At 48.2% G+C, this 21,563-nt stretch overlaps 1 protein-coding gene across 1 annotated transcript in view; it reads left to right on the forward strand.

Moving 5' to 3' along the window:
* The window catches only part of LOC119965687 (polycystic kidney disease protein 1-like 1), a 289,484-nt gene that overhangs the window by 243,127 nt on the left and 24,794 nt on the right, over positions 1-21,563 (forward strand). The window contains exons 47-49 of the mRNA XM_038796448.1: positions 1,585-1,725; positions 5,185-5,319; positions 11,294-11,524. Of these exons, the coding sequence (XP_038652376.1) occupies positions 1,585-1,725; positions 5,185-5,319; positions 11,294-11,524 (507 nt within the window). The remainder of the gene's footprint in view (positions 1-1,584; positions 1,726-5,184; positions 5,320-11,293; positions 11,525-21,563) is intronic.

A 21,563-nucleotide genomic window follows, 5' to 3' on the forward strand; every position in this document is an offset into this window, starting at 1 on the left:
ACCACCACTCTCTGTCTTCTTTCACCTAGCCAATTTCTGATCCACATCTCTAAATCACCCTCAATCCCCAGCCTCCGTATTTTCTGCAATAGCCGACCGTGGGGAACCTTATCAAACGCTTTACTGAAATCCATATACACCACATCAACTGCTTTACCCTCGTCCACCTGTTCAGTCACCTTCTCAAAGAACTCGATAAGGTTTGTGAGGCATGACCTACCCTTCACAAAACCATGCTGACTATCCCTAATCATATTATTCCTATCTAGATGATTATAAATCGTATCTTTTATAATCCTCTCCAAGACTTTACCCACCACAGATGTTAGGCTCACCGGCCTATAGTTACCGGGGTTATCTCTACTCCCCTTCTTGAACAAAGGGACCACATTTGCTATCCTCCAGTCCTCTGGCACTATTCCTGTAGCCAATGATGACCTAAAAATCAAAGCCAAAGGCTCAGCAATCTCTTCCCTGGCTTCCCAGAGAATCCTAGGATAAATCCCATCAGGCCCCGGGGACTTATCTATTTTCACCTTGTCCAGAATTGCCAACACTTCTTCCCTACTCACCTCAATGCCATCTATTCTAATAGCCTGGGTCTCAGCATTCTCCTCCACAATATTATCTTTTTCCTGAGTGAATACTGACAAAAAGTATTCATTTAGTATCTCGCTTATCTCCTCAGCCTCCACACACAACTTCCCACCACTGTCCTTGACTGGCCCTACTCTTACCCTAGTCATTCTTTTATTCCTGACATACCTATAGAAAGCTTTTGGGTTTTCCTTGATCCTACCTGCCAAAGACTGCCTGCCATATACATACTATGGCAACAAGAGCACGTCAGAAGCTGGGAATTCTCTGGCAACTAACTCTCCTCCTGAAGCCTCTACACCACCAATAAGGCACGTGCCAAGATGCACTTGCCTGGATGAATGTGGCTCCGGCAATACTCAAGAAGCATCAATCCATCAAGGACAAGGCAGTTTGCTTGATTGGTACCCCATCAACATAAACAGTCATACCCTCCACCACCGAAGTACAGTAGCAGCAGTGTGTACCATCTAGAAGATTCACTGCAGCAACTCATCTAGACTCCTTCGGTGGCACTTTCCAAACCCAAGATCTTTACACCTAGGACAAGGACAGCAGACGCAGGGGAACGTCACCACTTATAAGATCCCCTCGAAGCCACACACCATCCTGACTTGGGACTATATTGCTGTTCCTTCACTGTTGCTGGATCAAAACCCTGGCACTCTCTCCCTTACAACACTGTGGGTGTACTTGGACCAGATGGATTACAAAGTCCAAAAAGGTGGCTCACTGCCACCTTCTCAAGAACAAGGGCTGGGGAAAAATGCTCGCAGTTCGGTAGTAGAATCATACAGATTTGGAACATTAACTGTTTCTCTGCACCGTTTCTTATTAGTTTTATTGGTTACATTATGTGTACTCGTTGTTTTGCAGTTCCATCCAGACTTCACTGACCCAGCTATTGAACTTAAATTAATCCATAATTTAAAATATATATTTGTCTGTGAGGTGTACAATTTACAGTCTGTGTCCTGTTCTTTCTAGATTGGACTTGCCATGATCAGTCTCTTTTATTATGTATATTACGTCTTTTACTTCGTATTGGTGCTGGACGTTATTGACCATCTTCACAGTGGATATTTCAAAGCCTTTGTAGATCTGAGCTTGATCTCTTCATGGATACAGGTGAGGATCAGGAAACGGCTGAGGGAAAGCCAACTGCGATGAGAATTCTTTTGTGTCCGTGTTTATGTGTATTTGTGCTTGGCAACCACGTTTTGTAACCATTTACACTGAAAATGAGTCTAAAACCCACATGTATTTTATCTGGAAAGATGTTCAATTAAAACACCCCAGCATGACTGACTTTCCTGATTCACAAGGTCATTTTAAATTCATGGTCCGAAAACCATGCACAGCTGCATCCGATTTTTTTTTTTTAACATGCGTAGCTTAAAATGTGCATTGTCGTTTGTTGGAAATTAGATGCAGGACTGAAATTAAAAGACAGAAGGTTCACTCAGCAGGCCAGACATCATCTGTAGAGAGAAAAACTGAGTTAAAGGTTGAAGAACTTTCTTCAGATCTGAAAGGGGTTAAAGCTGCAACAGTTTTTAAGCAACGACTGAGGCAGGGACACAAGGGGATGTCTGTGCTGTGGTGGAAAGATGCTTTATCGTAGGCCTTCACTTTGAATTGCACCGCCTGCCCTGCCCCCGCCTCCCCCAACGCCCCCACATCCCCACTCCATTCAACCTCCTGGACTTCCCCTTTTCTCTGTCTCTGTTCCAAATCTGATGAATATTCATCAGCCTGAAATGTTAACTGAAATGTTAAATGTTTCTGTCTGCTGCCTGACTGACTCTGTGTTAAAGCATTTTCTGTTTTCATTCCCAGAAGAAAAAAATAGTTAAATAGGGAAATAAGAATACTGGTCCGGACTGATTTTTCATTCTGGATTTCAGATTTCCAGCAGCACAATATTTTGCAAGATTTAAGTATTTGTTTTCCAAGTTCACAGCTATTGTAGGAATTTTACTTGGAGTGTGGTACAGATGTGAAAGATTGCAGCACGGCATGAAGACCAGCAATAAGAATGTTTTAAAATACACCAGTCACAGTATTATCTTTCAGATCTGGGGGTCGTTTAGTTCCGTTCGCTGGACAACTGGTTCATGATGCGGAGTGACGCCAACAGCGAGGGTTCAGTTCCCATATTTATGAAGCACCTGCCTTCTCAGCCTTGCCCTCGACCGAGGTGTGGTGACCCTCCGGTTAAATCACCATCAGTCAGCTCTCAAAGGGGAGAGAAGCCTGTCGTCCTCTGGGATTGTGACGATATTTACATTTATCTTTCAGTTAGTTGGAAAACTAAAATGATGAATACCTAATTTGAGTCTCTACCAACTCAATTGTTCTGGATTAAATCAGTTAGTTCCTAGGCAGGAACTGTACAGTTCGGCATGAGAAGTAGGACATGACACTGCTTCACAGCCTGTAAGAAGAGGAAATGGAGAAATAGGGAAAACAGAATGGGATAGTGGATGACCATACTTTTGGGACCAAGGTTTGAAACCATCCAAAATAGACAACTGTGCCAGCTGTACAAATCCCACATGAAATGCATTTGAGCATACTCAACACTACCCTGTGACCACAGCATATAATTGACACTAAATAGCTCACATGAGAAACAGAGGGCTGAATTCTCCACATCCCAAAACCCGCAGCTAGGATTTCAATGGGGTGGAGAATAGCTAGTAATGCAAAAATCGCAATTTGTGCCCGGCGGCGATTCAGACGCCATGCTTTCAGTCCCCTGCTGGCGGCGTTCGTGAAGTTTGCTCCCAGCCGATGGGCCTGTACAAAACCGTCATTTGCATGGATTTAAATCTCATTAGCGGGTTGGACAGCATGGTAGCATAGTGTTTAGCATTATGGCTTCACAGCTCCAGGGTCCCAGGTTCCATTCCTGGCTTGGGTCACTGTCTGTGCGAAGTATGCACGTGCCTGCGCATCTTTGGACTGTGGGAGGAAACCGGAGCACCTGGAGGAAACCCACGCACACATGGGGAGGATGTGCAGACTCCGCACAGATAGTGACCCAAGCCGGAATCGAACCTGGGACCCTGGAGCTGAGATGCAATTGCGCTATCCACAATGCTACCGTGCTGCCCTTCATGAGCTGTCTCCATCTGATGAGACTGGCAGCACTGACTGCCTCTGCCACCTAATCCCAGTAACTACTCAGGAAGGTGGGTTCGAGTCTGCGGCCCACCCTGGGAAAGATGGTGTCTCTCCTCGCCTGGTTGACACGAGTTCTGGGTCCACTTCATCTCTAAATCAGGGGGCAAGTCTTCTCAGCCACCTTCATGGCTGGAGTGAAATTGAGAGATGAGTAGAGTGCTTCTGAGCAGCTCATCGGGCTTTTTAATGCAAATTCCAGCCCCAGCTGGAATGAGAATTTCTTTCAATTCCCCCAGGCAGAGTGCTGGACGATTTGCAGGTCCTAAATCACAAAACAAACAGTGCCTCAAACGGGAACGTGAATTGCATGCAATTCCATTCCAGCGGGAAACTTAGTTTCACAGAGAATTCAGCCCGCAATGTTTGAGACAAATTGAGCGGATTAGAGAGAGCTTTACATCTCATTTATATAGTGCACTTTACCTGGGAATGATTGATGAAGGGCTCCAGTATGAACTCTCTTGCTTTGATGAGTACCATATGACCAGAAGAAGAAAAACATTTGTTTTACATTTTACCTCAAATGGGATTGCTTAAAATTCAGGTTATATTGACCCATGGCTTATTGAATATGCAGGCTTGATTTGACATAATTGTATAAACGAGTGATTATTGTGGTGCTTTGCTTAGTCTGCACAGGATTCTTGCTCTTTGCAACATTTCTTTGACAGTTTTTTGAGAGCTATAATATAAAATATGCTAACCAGGGCTCTCAGATAGGTAACTTGTGAAAGAAGTGTGCCTGAACTGCACTGATCAATAAGAAGCCAGATTTATTTCCTGTACTCTGCTGAATTCACTGATTTCTGCCAGGGTATTGGTAAGATCTTCTTAATTGTTCCCAGTTTCTCTTGACAGGAAAGATAACCATCGTTACCATAGAATATATAGTGCAGAGGGAGGCCATTGGGCCCATCGGGTCTGCACCAGAAAGACCAACCCACCTAAGCCCACACCTCCATCCTATCCCCACAACCCAATAACCCCAACTAACCTTTTTGAACACTATGGGCAATTTAGTACGGCTAATTCACCTAACCTGCACATCTTTGGACTGTGGGAGGAAACCGGAGCACCCGGAGGAAACCCACACAGACACGGGAAGAACGTGCAGACTCCGCACAGAGTGACCCAAGCCGAGAATTGAACCTGGGACTCTGGAGCTGTGAAGCAACTGTGCTAACCACCATGCTGCCCAGTGCTTCTGATTGTTAGTCATTGTCCCTAGCTAGAATTCTGCATGTTGGGTGAGGGTCAATTGTAACTCTTCCTCCCCCCGTCCCTGCCACCGGCAACTCCAGAGTCATGGAAATTAATTGGATCAGTGTCAGTCTGCCTGTGTGTAACAAATACGTAGGATTTTGTTCAGATCTAACAACATGTTTATTTCACTCTCAGATGAAACGTTTCCTCCATGGTTTGATTGTGTTTTTGCTGTTAATAAAAAGCATTCGGTTGCTACGTGTTAATAAGTTGATGGCACCTTGTGTAACAATGCTGCGACTGTCTTGTTCCAGTCTGATGTTGCCAGTGGTAAGTAATGTAAATTTATTTTTACAAAAAGTTGATTCAAGTTACGTTGTTGTGTAAATACTCTAAAATTGACTAGGTTGGTACTGGACAAAACTGGTATATTAAACACCCTCCCCAACATTGGTTCAGTCAAGGATGTTTTGCTTTAACGTCAGTTTTTAAATTGGGACTGGGTAGCAAGTTAATGTTGCAACATTCATGATAACATTGTTTGCCTGATTTCCTGTTAAGTGGCCTAATATTCCACATACCAGATGGCATATTTTGTACAATTTGTCCTTGCATGGTTGGGGTCAGTGCACCAAGGCTAGGGAGTTTTTCTGTTGCTCCTCGTCAACCGCACCCCCCCCCCCCCCCCCCCCCCCCCCCAACCAAGTTCGCAGTGTCTGCTGCCACCACCAGGGACGACTTCATCAGATTCTCTGCCTCATCTTGTTCCCATTCGCAAGCACTGAAGTCCTGGGACTTCTTCAGATGCTTCTGCACTGACCAGCTTCTGTCACTAGATGGAGTACAGTCATTCCGAAACCAGGCAGCTGGAGGGTGTCATTATTTTCATATTAACATTTACATTGTATTTCTTCTATATTTTAACATTTTTGGAAAAAAAAATTAATTCATGAATAGAGGAATTTAGGAATCTACAGTGTTTCAACTTATAATATTTCAATGTTTTAATGTGATGGGATTGATCCTACAGTACCGAGCTCCAGTGTTAATACTGGCTGCAGTGGGAAAATCTGATTTGCTTAACAATAAAAGCAAATTACTGCGGATGCTGGAATCTGAAACGAAAGGGAAAATGCTGGAAAATCTCAGCAAGCTTGCTGACTTGCTGAGATTTTCCAGCATTTTCCCCCTCTGATTTGCTTAACGTTGTTTCATTTGAAATTACATTTTTCAGAAATGAAAGTTTCAGAAATACAACTACAGCATTAAGAAGAATTTGGAAGGTGGAAATGTATTACTTTTGTAGTTAACTTGGCACCTGGCAGTGTGGTGGCACAGAAACTTTGAACACTAAGATCTTCTTTTAGTTATTCCAGTGGTTTTAAAATTTCTTCAGTCAAGACCCAGCAACAAATTTGCATTCTCCTTTTATCTGACTAACTTAATCTGAACTAAATACGTTGGGGCAGAAATTTATCTTGGTGATGGTGCAAAACGGGTAACATCAAGAGGCAGCTATTGTAAGGTAAGGTAAAGTCACCATAGTCCCAGATGACCATAGGCTGCTTTCCCCTCTGAGGGGGAGAGCTGACTGGTGTTTACTTAACCCGAGGATTACCATACATCAGGCAGAGTTCATGACTAACCTGTCGGTACGGGAATTGAACCCACACTTCTGGGCTGGCTCTGCATCACGAACCAGCTGTCTAGACAAGTGACCTAAACTGGCTATTATACTTATGGGGTTGGATTCTCCGTTCCTGAGGCTAAGTGTTGACGCCAGCAGAGAAGCGTGGCATTTTATGACAGAAAAAATGGCGCAACAGCTGCACCGATTCAACTACTTTAAATGGGCCAGCACCGTCGCCACGTGGAATACAATCAATTCCATGGAAAACGGTGCCGGATTCGCCGGGTCCGTGAGTGGCGCACATGAGGCTCACTCGCCGCACAGCCGCACCTAAACGATCCATCGTACCACACACACCATCCCAGTCAACAAGATGGCTGGAATGAGAGCAGCGCCATGCATCAGGGACGCTGAGCTGGACACCCTCCTGGACAGCGTGGAGGAGAGAAGGATGACCCTATACCCCAGCCTGCGAGCAAGGCCGCCAGGCGCCGCCATCTGCCGTGCCTGCGCACAGGTGTTGAGGCGGTCAGCGCAGTGGGCAATGTCGTCTGGACTGGCGTGCAGTGCTGGAAGAAACTGCACGACCTTCTCAGGGCAGCCAGGGTGCGTAGGCTCCTCCCTGACCCTGGCACTAACCCCACCCCCACCACACACCCATATCACGGCCCCTCCCCTCCGGTGGATGACTGAACCCCACCCTGCCCCACATGCCAGCACGCCTGCCATTCGCCATGGCCGGATGCCCTGGCCACCGAGGCCACACAACCTCATGGCCTGCATGCGTCGGATCGTCCAACGGTTTCGCCGTTTGTGTTCCTCCACTTCCCCAGGAGAAGGCTGAGCACAACCGCCGGGGGCAGGAAAAGACCGGAGGGGGACCAGCAGAACTGCGGCCCCTCACTATGCCCGAGCAGAGGGCCCTGAACATGGCCAGTGGCCCAGAGGAAAGGGATTTCACCGAGCTGGAGTGCGGTCAGGGGCAAGTGAGACCCCGCTGAGTAGCGGTTGCCCATGACACGTGTGGAACCCCTCCCCACTTTAAACAGCCCCCTCATCCCAACCCCCCCGCCCCTCCCCTCAGCCCCTTGCCCCCCCATGGCCTGCTGTCTAATTATACATGCCGTCTTGTGTCTTACAGGACTTGTCGGAGATGGTGCCGGTCCATTCAGAATCCCCCAACCCCAGCCAGTGCCAGAGCCGGTGCCCCCCATACAGCCGAGCACTGACGGGGAGAGCAGCCTGGACACCAGCCTCCTGCTTGAGACTCAGGACACCCCGAAGCTCGGGTCAGAGGAGGACACTGACTTTCCGTCACAGCTGTCTCCTACACCATCTGCCATCTCAGAGACTATCACTTTGGTTGGGCACAGTAGTGAAGAGGCTCCTGGGACACTATCTGGTGTCACAACACATCGCATCCGGTACAGCAGGTGGAGGTTGGAGCAGTCGAGGGGCAGGAAGGTTAGAGGGCAGGCCGACTCCAGGAACTAGTTGCCATCCGGATGTGTACCAGGCTCCTCGATCATCCAGTCCCAGCCACTTGATGTGACCATCAATTCACTCAAGACACGATAGGAAGTAAACTGTGGCTTTACTAGGCTTACAACTGAGCCTGCCTGCGACCAGAAGAACTGAGGGCAGACGCACAAGGCTGCAGCACTTTATACTTCCGGTAGTGGGAGGGGCCTTGGGCGGAGCCACGGGTGGAGCCCTGTACAAGCTCCTCATCTCCCCCTGTGGGCAGAGCCGCGCAACGGCTCACAGACAGAGCCCACAAGGACACAATGCTATACAGTGTGAATACAATACTATACAGTGTGAATTACATGATGTACATTCACCACACCACTGTGCAGATGCAGTCACACAGCCAGGGATGACAAGAGGAGATGATGGCGGGCATCCAGCTCCTGCAGACGTAGGTGGAGGAGCCCATCCACGTGCAGGAGCAGGGTGTGATGCCGGCCATACGTGCCACCCAGGCCAACACCGCATGGATGGCGTCTGCGGTGGAGGCATTGGTGGCGCCAGTTTCGTCTATGATCAGCGTGCCCAAGGTCTGGGGTATTCCGTGCAGGTGGTGGCCGAGGCCCAGGACAGGGCTGCCCTCTCCCAGGCAGCCATGTCCCAGAGCCACCTGGACATTGCAGCGGCGCTCCTCAGCATGGCCCAGTCAAGAGGGTGTCACGGTGGCACAGTGGTTAGCACTGCTACCTCACGGCACCGAGGACCCGGATTCAATCCCATCCTCGAGTCACTGTCTGTGTGGAGTTTGCACATTCTCCCCCTGTCCATGTGGGTCTCACCCCCAAAACTCAAAAAGATGTGCAGGGTAGGTGGATTAGCCACACTATTGGCCCATAATTGGAAAAAAATAATTGTCTACTCTAAAAAAAATTTTAAAAGGCATGGACCAGTCACATGAGGCCATGGCTGGGAACATCAGGCGGCATTGCCCAGGCACTGGCCAGCATTGTGCAGACACAGAGGGAGGTGGCCCAGTCTCAGAATGAGTTGGCCCAGTCCCAGAGGGAAGTGACCCAGTCACTGGCTGATGTGGCACAGACCCACCGGGTGATGGCACAGTTGCAGCGTTCCAGATGGAGATGGTCCACCCTCTGTGCTCCATACCATGGGCATGCAGACCCTGGTTGAGACCAGAGCAGGCCTCAGGACTGGGAGTTTGTAATTCCCGCATAACCGGACCGCCTCATCTGGCTTCAACGCCGGAAATACCTAGCGCGCCCAAACTGCAAAACGCATGGGCTAGATGATCCCTAATTCTTCAAGTCTCCACTTTTGCCAACAATGCATAAGGAACTGTGTGGGCTCTAAAATATCTCGGCTGCGCACCCATGTGATATGAATTATGGTCACGACACTCTTTTTATTTTTCCCAAACTGGGCCAAAAGACTTCAAAGTACTTTCCCTGTACTTCGCTCAGGCCCCACTATTTCATTTGGGTGATAGGTTGTCAATTAAGATGCAGGTGGCTCAACCAATCTTGGCCTAGCAGGTTGGGGCCATGTCCCTTCACTACAATTAGAGGGAGGCGCATCGACTGCCGTCCATAAACCATCAGGGCCAAGGTGGTCCCCGCTCTGTCCAGCAAGTATAAGTGGCCAATCGGGCTTCACTGTCCCTCAAATTGAAGTTTTGTTCCCCTTTCTTGACGGAAACTGCAACGCCAGTATCAAGCTCCGTATCCAATAGGTGCCTGTTTACTTGCACAGTGACTTTGATGGGCGCAACCTGAAGTGCCACCACACAATTTCCTCCTCTGGTTCATCAAGACAGAAAGTGCAATCCCTAGGCAGACGTCTACCTCTACTGGGACCGCTGGCCACCCTGCTGCTTGTGGTCATATCGGGGCCTACGACCACATGTCCCACAATGGCCTGGTTCTCGCTCTGTAGATTCTGGGGAGGTATCCTGTCGGATGGCTCAGTCGTTGACGAACAGGCCTGGGCTGCACAGCACTCGGCTCAGGGCTGGGTGCAGCCCTTGGGAAGGGTTGATCACTGGGAGGGGCACACCTTAAGGCTAATGACTATCTGGTGCTCATTCTCCGTGATATTGTTGGCCCAGAAAAAGTAGTGTATTCTTTCCACCGACTGAGTCCAATCCTGCAAATCGGCATCAAACACATCTAATCATCTAAACAGAGGCATGATAAATGAACAGAGTCCAACCTTTATCCAACAGGGTTAGAGAGGTGGCTTGACCGACAGAATTTCAGCGTTGACAGCGAAGCCGTACCGAGTCATAAATACATTAATACCGAGTCACAATACTTTTCACTGTATACTAATACATGTGACAATAATAAAACAAATCAAATCAAATAAAAGAAATAAAGTTTTATTTACAAACTACTATTATACAGCTCGAAAGATCCCAGCCGGGTCTTCCCTTATATCGATACCCAGACTGGCTGACTTTATACAGAGGTTTAGATATACATGGTTTATGGTTCCCCGTCCCTTTAACAGGGCAGCTCATATTCGGTGAGGCTCGCGGAGAATTTAATAATTGCCACTTCTTAAGTCCCGTGCGGGTTATGACACCTGTATATATGAAATGTAATTGTGTTGAAGCACCTCAGAGCTTCCATGACCGATGCATAAAAGTTGAACAGAATTGTATTCTGCGTAGCAAAAATATTGAATTAAAACACCTCAGAGTGATCTCTGCAGAAAATGCAAATGTCATTGCACTTACCGGTTATGACATTTTGAAATGTTTGGTAAAGCTTCTTTCAGATATTTTATGAATAAAATATATTTTTTCAACAAACAAAATTGGGGTGGCCAATAAATGCTGGCTTAGTCAGCAAGCCCATATCCCATGACAGGAACATGACAATGGATGGCTTTTTGTCAGCTGTAACTATGATTACTATTAATTGATCGATATAATCATAACTTCAAACTGGTTGAATTCAGTTTGCACTCTAGATATTATATGATGCCAAATCCGAATTGTTCAGTGTCCAAACTAAGATCTGTTTACAGTGATGTTCATTGACACAAATCTGCCTTTGAGCTGAACTGCATTAATTTTAAAAAGCCCGTTAATTTGAATGTACTGTTTCCTTATGTTTATTTATGCCTGACAAATATATAAATTAAACTACTCTGATGTGGGGTTTTTTTCTCCCTGTTCTACAGCTGTGTGGTATTATAGTCATTCTGGCCTACTCCTGCCTGGGCAATCTGCTATTCCTGTCAGAATCCTATTCATTCAGTACCATAGTGAGAACTTTTCAGACAGTGCTGATGTACTTTATGGGCATGAGTGAAATAAGAACACTTTCAACTCTGTACAAATTGAACCAGCTATCCATTGCTGCCTACTATGGAACGTTCTTTATTATGATGACAATTTTATGGGCTGGATTGGTAGGTACTGCGATTTATTTTGGATTGTTGTTGTCCTGTTTGAGGAATTTATTGACTTCCTCCGCAGAATTTGGAAAATAAAATATTATTAACGCTGGGCTTTTAAAAATATCTTGTACCTTTGGAAGTTGAATATCGAGACAGAAGATGTGTAATATACTAATTAGAAGATACTTTTCCCAATACAAAATAATAAGTGACTCATTAACTTGTCTGTGTACACAGGTAATACCTCTAATTTAATTTGTCAAAAGACCCTTTCATGCCAGATTGATGAAGAGTGGGGAGAGAGACCGGGGCAAGAAGACATGCAAGGTTGCAAGAGTAATGAGTTTCACTCAAACCTGTAAGAGGTTTCAATAAATTGAAGAGATTAGAAAACAAGATAATAGTTAGGCAGCCTACTGTTTAAATCTGGCAAGATTTAAGTGTTGCCATCAAGAAGTGTTTTTGAACCTGTAAGCACCTCATCGAACTGTTATGGGCATTACTGATGTCTCGTGGAAATAAGTAGTAATATACTGCCTGTGCCAGAAGAGGGACCATTATTGCAGTTCCTATTAATGTTCATCCAGTGGAAACATCTCCGACTACAGAATCACTCCACTTTACAAGAAATAGGAAAACTCCTCAGACTCTTAGTATAATTGGCAAATTCACGTGTATACTGTTTTGTTGGAGTTTAGGATTGAGTAACGTAGTTATTACGGAGTTTAAGGGGGAACAATGTGGTGTGGTGATTGTCCCTTTAAGGGCAACAGTGCAGAAGGGGGGGGGGGGGGGGGTTACCTGATTGTGGGACCAATTGGGACTGTGAGTGGGTAATCACCCCAGGGGGTGATTAGACAGAAGATATGTAGGTACTGGGGCAGCAGAATAAAGCAGTTTAATGATTCGGACCTTGAATTGTAGTTGCTTCAAACCTCTTTTAAAGGCTGTCGTCTGTCCTTTGAGTCTTAAATCAGCTGCAGGAAAATTCTGCTTGGAAAATTTGTATTGCCTATTGGCACCAGAAGGTTTGTGCTGTATTAGGTGCTATTTTGTTGCAGTGCTGTTTTCGCACTGATCTTTTGATTATTTTACTTAAATTCTGGGGAGATAATTTTCCCAAACACACAAATGTGATAACATTTCATTTCCCATTGGTCTGTTGTGTATCTAACTGAGTACACTGACATGCAAGTCACATGAGCAGGACAATGATGCCTCTTTAAATTATCTGATATTTTAACATGACATAATTAGCCTGCATTCTTTGTATTGTAATGGGCCTGGGTTTAGAGAGCCCCCAATTTGTATCATGGAGTTCACCTGCACCACAACTTTGAATAGATTGTGGCTACGGGGAGCACACGGCTCTACTCTGCAGGTGTGATGAAACAGAAATCTACAGTACTTTTAAATTAAAACACTTTATTTATGAAACCAGTTAACATTTTATAAACCCACAGTAAACATCATAACAACTATCAACACCAATAAATCCCCCAAAGAATACAGTACTCTCGAAGTAACTCTTAATCTTTCCTTGCATCATTCATAAGACAGAAAGAACACTCTTTACAGAAATACATCAGGTTTAACTTCACTACTGAGAACAGTTACCACTTGGAAATTACCAAATGAACATTCATAAGCTTGCAGAGATTCATGCACATCGTGCTGTGATTGCAGCTTTTACAAATCTAAAAACAAAACTAAACACACCCTGTAGCAAACAGCCTAAAGCAAAAGTAAAAGCAGAGAGACAGCCCAGCTCCACCCACACTCTGACATCACTGATAAACACCCATTTCTTAAAGGTACTCTCACATGACAGTATGCATATCAATACCAAATTTTTTAAAAAGTAAAATAAACTTTGGCTGGTGTTGCTGCACAGTTTTTGATGAGTTTATAGTGCGTAGAAAGTAGGAGCCTAGCCAGGGCTGTATTAGAATAGTCAAGTCTGGAGGTAACAAAGATGTGGGTGACTGTTTCAGCAGCAAACGAGCAGAGCTAGAGGTGGAGTAGATGGATATTATGGAGGTGGAAATAGGTAGTCTTGGTGATGGTATGAATAGTTAGTTGAAAATTTTTCTTGGAGTCAAATATGACACTGAAGTGACAGTACCACAGAACTACCCAAGTCTTCAATTCTAACTCGAGTTGGAGATATTTGTGGGGGGTGAGGGTGGTTGTTACATAGGAAAGAGATGAAGGAAGGATAGGAGGGCAGTGAACTGAGAGGAGAGAGATAGAATAATGAATTGCCCTGGAGGTCTAAATTATTTTGGGTGAGAAATGACCTGGTACAGAGGCTGAAGGAGGTAAGTAGTGAAGATAGCTTGTTGAGAAATTTAGCATGGTACTTGGGCAAATAATAGGGATGGTGTTATCAGCCCTCTTCTGTCAATGCAATTATTTATAATCAGCTTCTGGATAGCGAGGGCTTTGTACATAAATGAATAGACATTCTGGAGGGTGATGCGGGGAAGGGTAATGACAGCTGGACAACTGATGGAGTCCACAGAACGTGCAACAGGTGAAAGGGGCGGTGAGGAAAGATCAGCCCCAGTCAGTGTGCTGGTCAGGAAGAAGGCTGAAAAGATAGAATGGGACAATTGGGGTCGCTGTGAGGAGACAGTGATTACTGGACTCTCTGGAGGATGCACTGAGGGAAGCTGTGGCCTTGTCCAAGAGAGAATCAATCCTGCATGGGATAGTGGAAGGAGAGTAGGAAGGTTGAGAAGTGTTGAAGAATTGTGCTAGGGAATTGGAAAAGCAGAGCACCTTAGGTGGGGGAAGCATAATGATGGGATAAAAGGATCTAGGAAGAGTAGGGAGAAAAGAAGGGGGAGGAAAACAATAAAGTGGAAATGGATGTGGTGGGCTTGAGCCTGGAATGGCAGCAAATGTGTTAATACAAGTGAACACGGGGAAAATTAGGCAGCACTGTGATGCAGTGGTTAGCACTGCTGCTTCACGGTGCCGAGGTCCCAGGTTCGATTCTGGCTCTGGTCACTGTCCATGTGGAGTTTGCACATTCTCCCCGTGTTTGTGTGGGTTTCGCCCCCACGACACAAATATGTGCAGGGTGGGTGGATTGGCCACACTAAATTGCCCCTTAATTGGAAAAAATGAATTGGGTACTCTAAATTTATTTTTAAAAACATGGGGAAAATGATGTTTTCCTTAACAGCCTGTAAAGTAGTATTGCTTGGAATAAATATATTCCCATATCGAATAGGGAAAAGTGAGGAAAGAACAGGAAATAATCCAGAATTGAAACAATAAATCCTGATTATTTAAGTTGACATACGTAATCAGTGTGGGGCATCGATTAACCATGTCCAAGTCACGGTGATTAACTGTTATGAAATAAATAAGGACAGTAAAATGGGGGCCACTAAAAAGCCGAGTGTTCATTGAGAGCGGGGTCAGTGAAGATCCGAAAGTTCACTGGGAGCGGAGCCAGTGAAGATCCAAAGGTTTAGTGGGAGCAGGGTCAGTGAAAAGCTGAGAGTTCAGTGAGAACGGGGATAGTGAAAATGCGAGAGTTCAGTGGATACAGGGGCATTGAATATCCGAGGATTCAGCGGGTGCAGGGGCATTGAATATCCGAGGATTCAGCGGGTGCAGGGGCATTGAATATCCGAGGGTTCAGCGGGAATGGGGCCAGTGAATATCCGAGAGTTCAGCGGGTGCAGGATCAGTGAATATCCGAGAGTTCAGTGGGTGCAGGATCAGTGAATATCCGAGAGTTCAGCGGGTGTGGGGTCAGTGAATATCCGAGAGTTCAGCGGGTGCAGGATCAGTGAATATCCGAGAGTTCAGTGGGTGCAGGATCAGTGAATATCCGAGAGTTCAGTGGGTGCAGGATCAGTGAATATCGGAGAGTTCAGTGGGTGCGGGGCCAGTGAATATCCGAGAGTTCAGTGGGTGCGGGGCCAGTGAATATCCGAGAGTTCAGTGGGTGCAGGATCAGTGAATACCCGAGAGTTCAGCGGGTGCAGGATCAGTGAATAGCCGAGAGTTCAGTGGGTGTGGGGCCAGTGAATATCCGAGAGTTCAGCGGGTGCAGGATCAGTGAATCTCTGAGAGTTCAGTGGGTGCAGAATCAGTGAATATCCGAGGGTTCAGTGGGTGTGGGGCCAGTGAATATCCAAGCGTTCCGCGGGAATGGGGATAGTGAATATCCGAGAGTTCAGTGGGTGCAGGATCAGTGAATATCCGACAGTTCAGTGGGTGCTATGGATCAGTGAATATCGGAGCGTTCCGTGGTGCAGATCAGGGAATATCTGAGAGTTCAGTGGGTGCGGGGCCAGTGAATATCGGAGAGTTCAGTGGGTGCGGGGCCAGTGAATATCGGAGAGTTCAGTGGGTGTGGGGGTCAGTGAATATCCGAGAGTTCAGCGGGTGCAGGATCAGGGAATATCCGAGAGTTCGGTGGGTGTGGGGCCAGTGAATGTCGGAGAGTTCAGTGGGTGCAGGGCCAGTGAATATCCGAGAGTTCAGTGGGTGTGGGGCCAGTGAATATCCGAGAGTTCAATGGGTGTGGGGCCAGTGAATATCGGAGAGTTCAGCGGGTGCAGGATCAGGGAATATCCGAGAGTTCGGGGGGTGCGGGGCCAGTGAATATCGGAGAGTTCAGCGGGTGCAGGATCAGGGAATATCCGAGAGTCAGTGGGTGCAGGGCCAGTGAATATCCGAGAGTTCAGTGGGTGCAGGATCAGGGAATATCCGAGAGTTCAGTGGATGTGGGGCCAGTGAATATCGGAGAGTTCAGTGGGTGTGGGGCCAGTGAATATCCGAGAGTTCAGTGGGTGTGGGGCCAGTGAATATCCGAGAGTTCAGTGGGTGTGGGGCCAGTGAATATCCGAGAGTTCAGTGGGTGCAGGATCAGTGAATCTCTGAGAGTTCAGTGGGTGCAGAATCAGTGAATATCCGAGAGTTCAGTGGGTGTGGGGCCAGTGAATATCCAAGCGTTCCGCGGGAATGGGGATAGTGAATATCCGAGAGTTCAGTGGGTGCAGGATCAGTGAATATCCGAGAGTTCAGTGGGTGCAGAATCAGTGAATATCCGAGAGTTCAGTGGGTGTGGGGCCAGTGAATATCCGAGAGTTCGGAGTGGGGCCAGTGAATCTCTGAGAGTTCAGTGGGTGCAGGATCAGTGAATATCCGAGAGTTCAGTGGGTGCAGGATCAGTGAATATCGGAGAGTTCAGTGGGTGCAGGATCAGTGAATATCGGAGAGTTCAGCGGGTGCAGGGCCAGTGAATATCCGAGAGTTCAGTGGGTGCAGGATCAGGGAATATCCGAGAGTTCACTGGGTGCAAGGCCAGGGAATATCCGAGAGTTCAGTGGGTGCGGGGCCAGTGAATATCCGAGAGTTCAGTGGGTGCGGGGCCAGTGAATATCGGAGAGTTCAGTGGGTGTGGGGCCAGTGAATATCCGAGAGTTCAGTGGGTACAGGATCAGTGAATATCGGAGAGTTCAGTGGGTGCAGGATCAGGGAATATCCGAGAGTTCACTGGGTGCAAGGCCAGGGAATATCCGAGAGTTCAGTGGTGCAGGGCCAGTGAATATCCGAGAGTTCAGCTGGTGCAGGATCAGGGAATATCTGAGAGTTCAGTGGGTGCGGGGCCAGTGAATATCCGAGAGTTCAGTGGGTGTGGGGCCAGTGAATATCCGAGAGTTCAGTGGGTGTGGGGCCAGTGAATATCCGAGAGTTCGGTGGGTGCGGGGCCAGTGAATATCGGAGAGTTCGGTGGGTGCAGGATCAGTGAATATCGGAGAGTTCAGTGGGTGCAGGGATCAGTGAATATCCGAGAGTTCAGTGGGTGCGGGGCCAGTGAATATCCGAGAGTTCAGTGGGTGCGGGGCCAGTGAATATCGGAGAGTTCAGTGGGTGCAGGATCAGGGAATATCGGAGAGTTCAGTGGGTGCGGGGCCAGTGAATATCGGAGAGTTCAGTGGGTGCAGGGCCAGTGAATATCCGAGAGTTCAGCGGGTGCGGGGCAGTGAAATTATGCACTTCAGATTTATAGTTTCACAACTATTTTAAGGCAAGAGCATTAAAGATAGCAACTGGCTGACAATGGGAAAGTGCTATTGGGTGTCCTGTATTTGAACAAAGTGCAGGTTAAGGCCTGATAATTTGCAAGGAGCTGCTGCTCATTTTTGTCCCATTCACATGGTACCCTCTCAAGAGTCTTTGATCGTGTTAAGATTCTCGCACCTCCAAAGATTTTTAAACTCTCTTCCAAGCCCTGAATCACCAAATCTCCTGTATTTTGGATTTTCTTCCCCGTACCATTTGTAATCCTGGACCCCTCCCCAATGCTCATAAACGCTATGATATTTGTGCCACAGAACTACCGGGTAATGACCATCCCAAACAAGTTGAATCTCACCGTCCAGACTTGACTTTCATCAGCATTACCATAACTGAATCCTTCACTGTCGGAATTATGGGGCTTAGCATTGGTGAAAAATTTAGACAATCTGCATCAACATTGCTACAAGACCAGGTCACAGACTGGGAATTCTGTGGTCAGTAACTCGTCCCCCGACAGCCCACAGCTTGTGCACCATTGATAAGGCACAAGTCATGAATGTGATGGAATGTTCCCTATTGGCCTGGTGATGCACTATCAATTACGATGAGACGAGAGTAGAATCTAATCGAGGCTTTATTACACAGAGATGTGTGGCCTCCTGCAGCAGCTGACGAAATGGCTGCTGTATGGAGAGCACACATATTTATACTCCGCCTACTTGGCAGAGCCAGCAGGCAGGGATCTACCCCCATACCTGTAGTACTATATACAGTATATACATAAGTGGTGACTACCACATTCACCCCCTGTTAAAAAATAAGTGCAGCGGGGGTTGTGGAGAACTATATCCAGACAAGTTGTGTTTAAAATCACAGAGAATATTACAAAGTCAGGCGGTCTGGTGCCTTGATCTGCTGTCGAGAGCGTCACAGTGCTGGTGGTGACTAACGCGGTGGCTTGGTCTTCGGTGATTCCGGGAGTGTGTCAAAATCCTCTTCATCCCCGGGTGGGAGCAAGGGGAGGATGGATTGTCCTGGAGCCCGGGCTGCGATGGGGTGCGCCGGGGGAAGGGAGGGTGGTGCCGGGGCAGAGGGAGGGGTGTGTGTGGCACCAGCTGCCGCCAGGTCCCTGAGGGAGACTGTGTCTTGGCGGCCGTCTAGGTACGCTACGTAAGCGTACTGCAGGTTGGCATGGAGTAACTGTAGCCTCTCAACCAACGGGTCCGCCTTATGGATTTGCACGTGTCTACGGAGGAGAACGGGTCCTGGAGCTGCCAGCCACATTGGGAGCGAAACCCCGGAGGTGGACTTCCTGGGGAAAGCAAAGAGATGTTCATGGGGGGTTTCATTAGTCGGTGCACAGCAGCAACCGAATGGAGTGGATTGCGCGGGGGGGACCTCCTGCAGCGGGAGGCCGGGTGATTTCTGGACGTAGGGCCAGCTGGACAGCCCTCCAGACATCCGTCTCCACTGGGGTTGTAGCTGGTTGTCCTGCTAGAGACAATGCCCCTGCTGAGCAGGAACTGGCGCAGCTCATCGCTCATGAATGAGGATCCCCAGTCACTGTGGACGTACGCAGGGAAGCCGAACAGGGAAAAGATGGTGTTGAGGGCTTTGACGGTGGCAGACGTCATGTCAGGGCATCGGACGGCAAAGGGGAATCGGGAATATTCATCGACCACACTGAAGAAGTACATGTTTCAGTCGGTGGAGGGGAGGGGCCCTTTGAGGTCCATGCTAAAGCGTTCAAAGGGGCGAGAGGCCTTCACCAGGCACACACGGTCTGGCCGGTAGAAGTGCGGTTTGCACTCCGCGCAGACCTGGCAGTCTCCGGTGATCGCCCTGACTTCCTCGATGGAGTAGGGCATGTTGCGGGCCTTGATGAAGTGGTAAAAACGGGTGACCCCTGGTCCACTTATGTGCTGGCACATGTACCTCGGGATAGGGCATCGGGGGGCTCGTTGAGTTTACCGGGGCGATATAAAAACTCGTAGTTGTAGGTGGAGAGCTTGATCCTCCACCTCAAGATCTTATCATTCTTCCCCCACTGTGTGTCATTAAACAAGAAGGCAACCGACTGTTGGTCAGTGAGGAGAGTAAATCTCCTGCCAGCCAGGTAATGCCTCCAATGCCGCACAGCTTCAACAATCGACTGGGCCTCCTTTTCGACGGAGGAGTGCCGAATTTCTGAGGCATGGAGGGTGCGGCAAAAGAATGCCACGGGCCTGCCTGCCTGGTTGAGGGTGGCGGCCAGAGCGACGTCTGATGCATCGCTCCCGACCTGGAAGGGGAGCGTCTTGTCGACCGCATGCATTGCGGCCTTGGCAATGTCGGCCTTGATACAGTTGAAGGCCTGGTGAGCCTTGGCCGTCAGGGGAAAAACAGTGGATTGAATGAGTGGGCGGGCCTTGTCCGCATAGTTTGGGACCCACTGAGCATAGTAGGAAAAAACCCCAGGCATCGTTTGAGGGCCTTGGGGCAGTGGGGAAGGGGGAGTTCCATGAGTGGGCGCATGCGATCGGGGTCAGGCCCCAGAACTCCGTTCTGGACCACACAGCTGAGGATGGCTAATCGGTTCATGCTGAACACACACTTCTCCTTGTTATACGTGAAGTTGAGGAGAGTGGCTGTGTGGAGAAATTTGAAAAGGTTGGCGTCATGGTCCTGCTGATCATGGCCGCAGATGGTGACATTGTCCAGGTACGGGAAAGTGGCCCGCAGTCCGTACCGGTCAACCATTCGGTCCATCTCCCATTGGAAGACCGAGACCCCATTGGTGTCGCCGAAGGGAACCCTAAGAAAGTGGTAAAGGCGGCCGTCTGCTTTGAACACAGTGTATGGGCGATACAGTACCCCCGGTACGACACGGAGTGGGATCCGGAGGACAGGGAGATTCTCTGGTTAGCAGGGTGTACCACGAGGGAACAGTGCGTTACTGTATCGGGGTGAATGAAGCTCTCTATGCTCCCGGAGTCCAGCAGGTAGGAGATCTCGTGCCTGTCGACCTTCACCTTCGTTGACGTTGTCGTGAGGTTGTGTGGTCGAGACTGGTCAATCGTGACCGAGGCGAGACTCAGCTGGCTGTCGGCGGTTACAGGTGATGAGCGGCCTGATGAGGTGCCTAACGGGCAGGGGTCCTGAGGCGGGTAAGATGGCAGTGTCCATGGGCTGCACGTGTCCTGGCGGAGGCAAGACGGTGGCGCCCTTGGGCTGCACGTGTTCTGGGGCAGGCAAGATGGCGGCGTCCACGGGCCGCACGTGTTGTGAGTAGAGCAAGATGGCGGCGCCCACGGGCCGCACTCACCGGGAAGTTGGCGCCGCATGGAGAGGAGATGCCTGCCGTAGATTTTGTTAGTCCGCTGAGGGTAGTTTTCCTTCAGTAGCGCCATGGCCTCTGCGTAGGTCGGCGCATCCTGGACGAGGGGAAAAACGTTGGAGCTCAGCCGTGTGTACGGAATCTGGAGCTTCTGTGCTTCCGGGATTGCGGCAGGCGTAGACCCGATGTACGCTTCAAAATAGGCTAACTAATGTTCAAAGTACTTTTTGGCGTTGTCTGCTTGAAGTTGCAGCTGCAGGCGATCCGGCTTAATGCGGAGGTCCATCTCTGAAAATCTTCTGTGTAATAAATTGATGCACTATCAATTATGACGAGCAAGAGTAGAATGTAATTGAGGCTTTATTACACAGAGATGTGTGGCCTCCTACAGCAGCTGACGAAATGGCTGCTGTACGGGGAGCACGCATATTTATACTCCACCTACTGGCCGGAGCCAGCAGGCAGGGATCTACCCCCGTACCTGTAGTACAGGGGCCTTACCGTAAAACACACATATATATATATATATATATATATATATATATATACAGTATATACATCAGTGGTGACTACCACACCTGGCTGAGTGTAGCTCTAAACTGTATTGCTTTAACGGCACTGAAGAAACCTGACACCATCCAGGACAAAGTAGCTTGCTTGAGTGGCACCTCATTCACCACCTTA

The sequence above is a fragment of the Scyliorhinus canicula genome, chromosome 5 (assembly GCF_902713615.1).
Source record: "Scyliorhinus canicula chromosome 5, sScyCan1.1, whole genome shotgun sequence".
In the NCBI taxonomy this organism is placed as follows: Eukaryota; Metazoa; Chordata; class Chondrichthyes; order Carcharhiniformes; family Scyliorhinidae; genus Scyliorhinus; species Scyliorhinus canicula.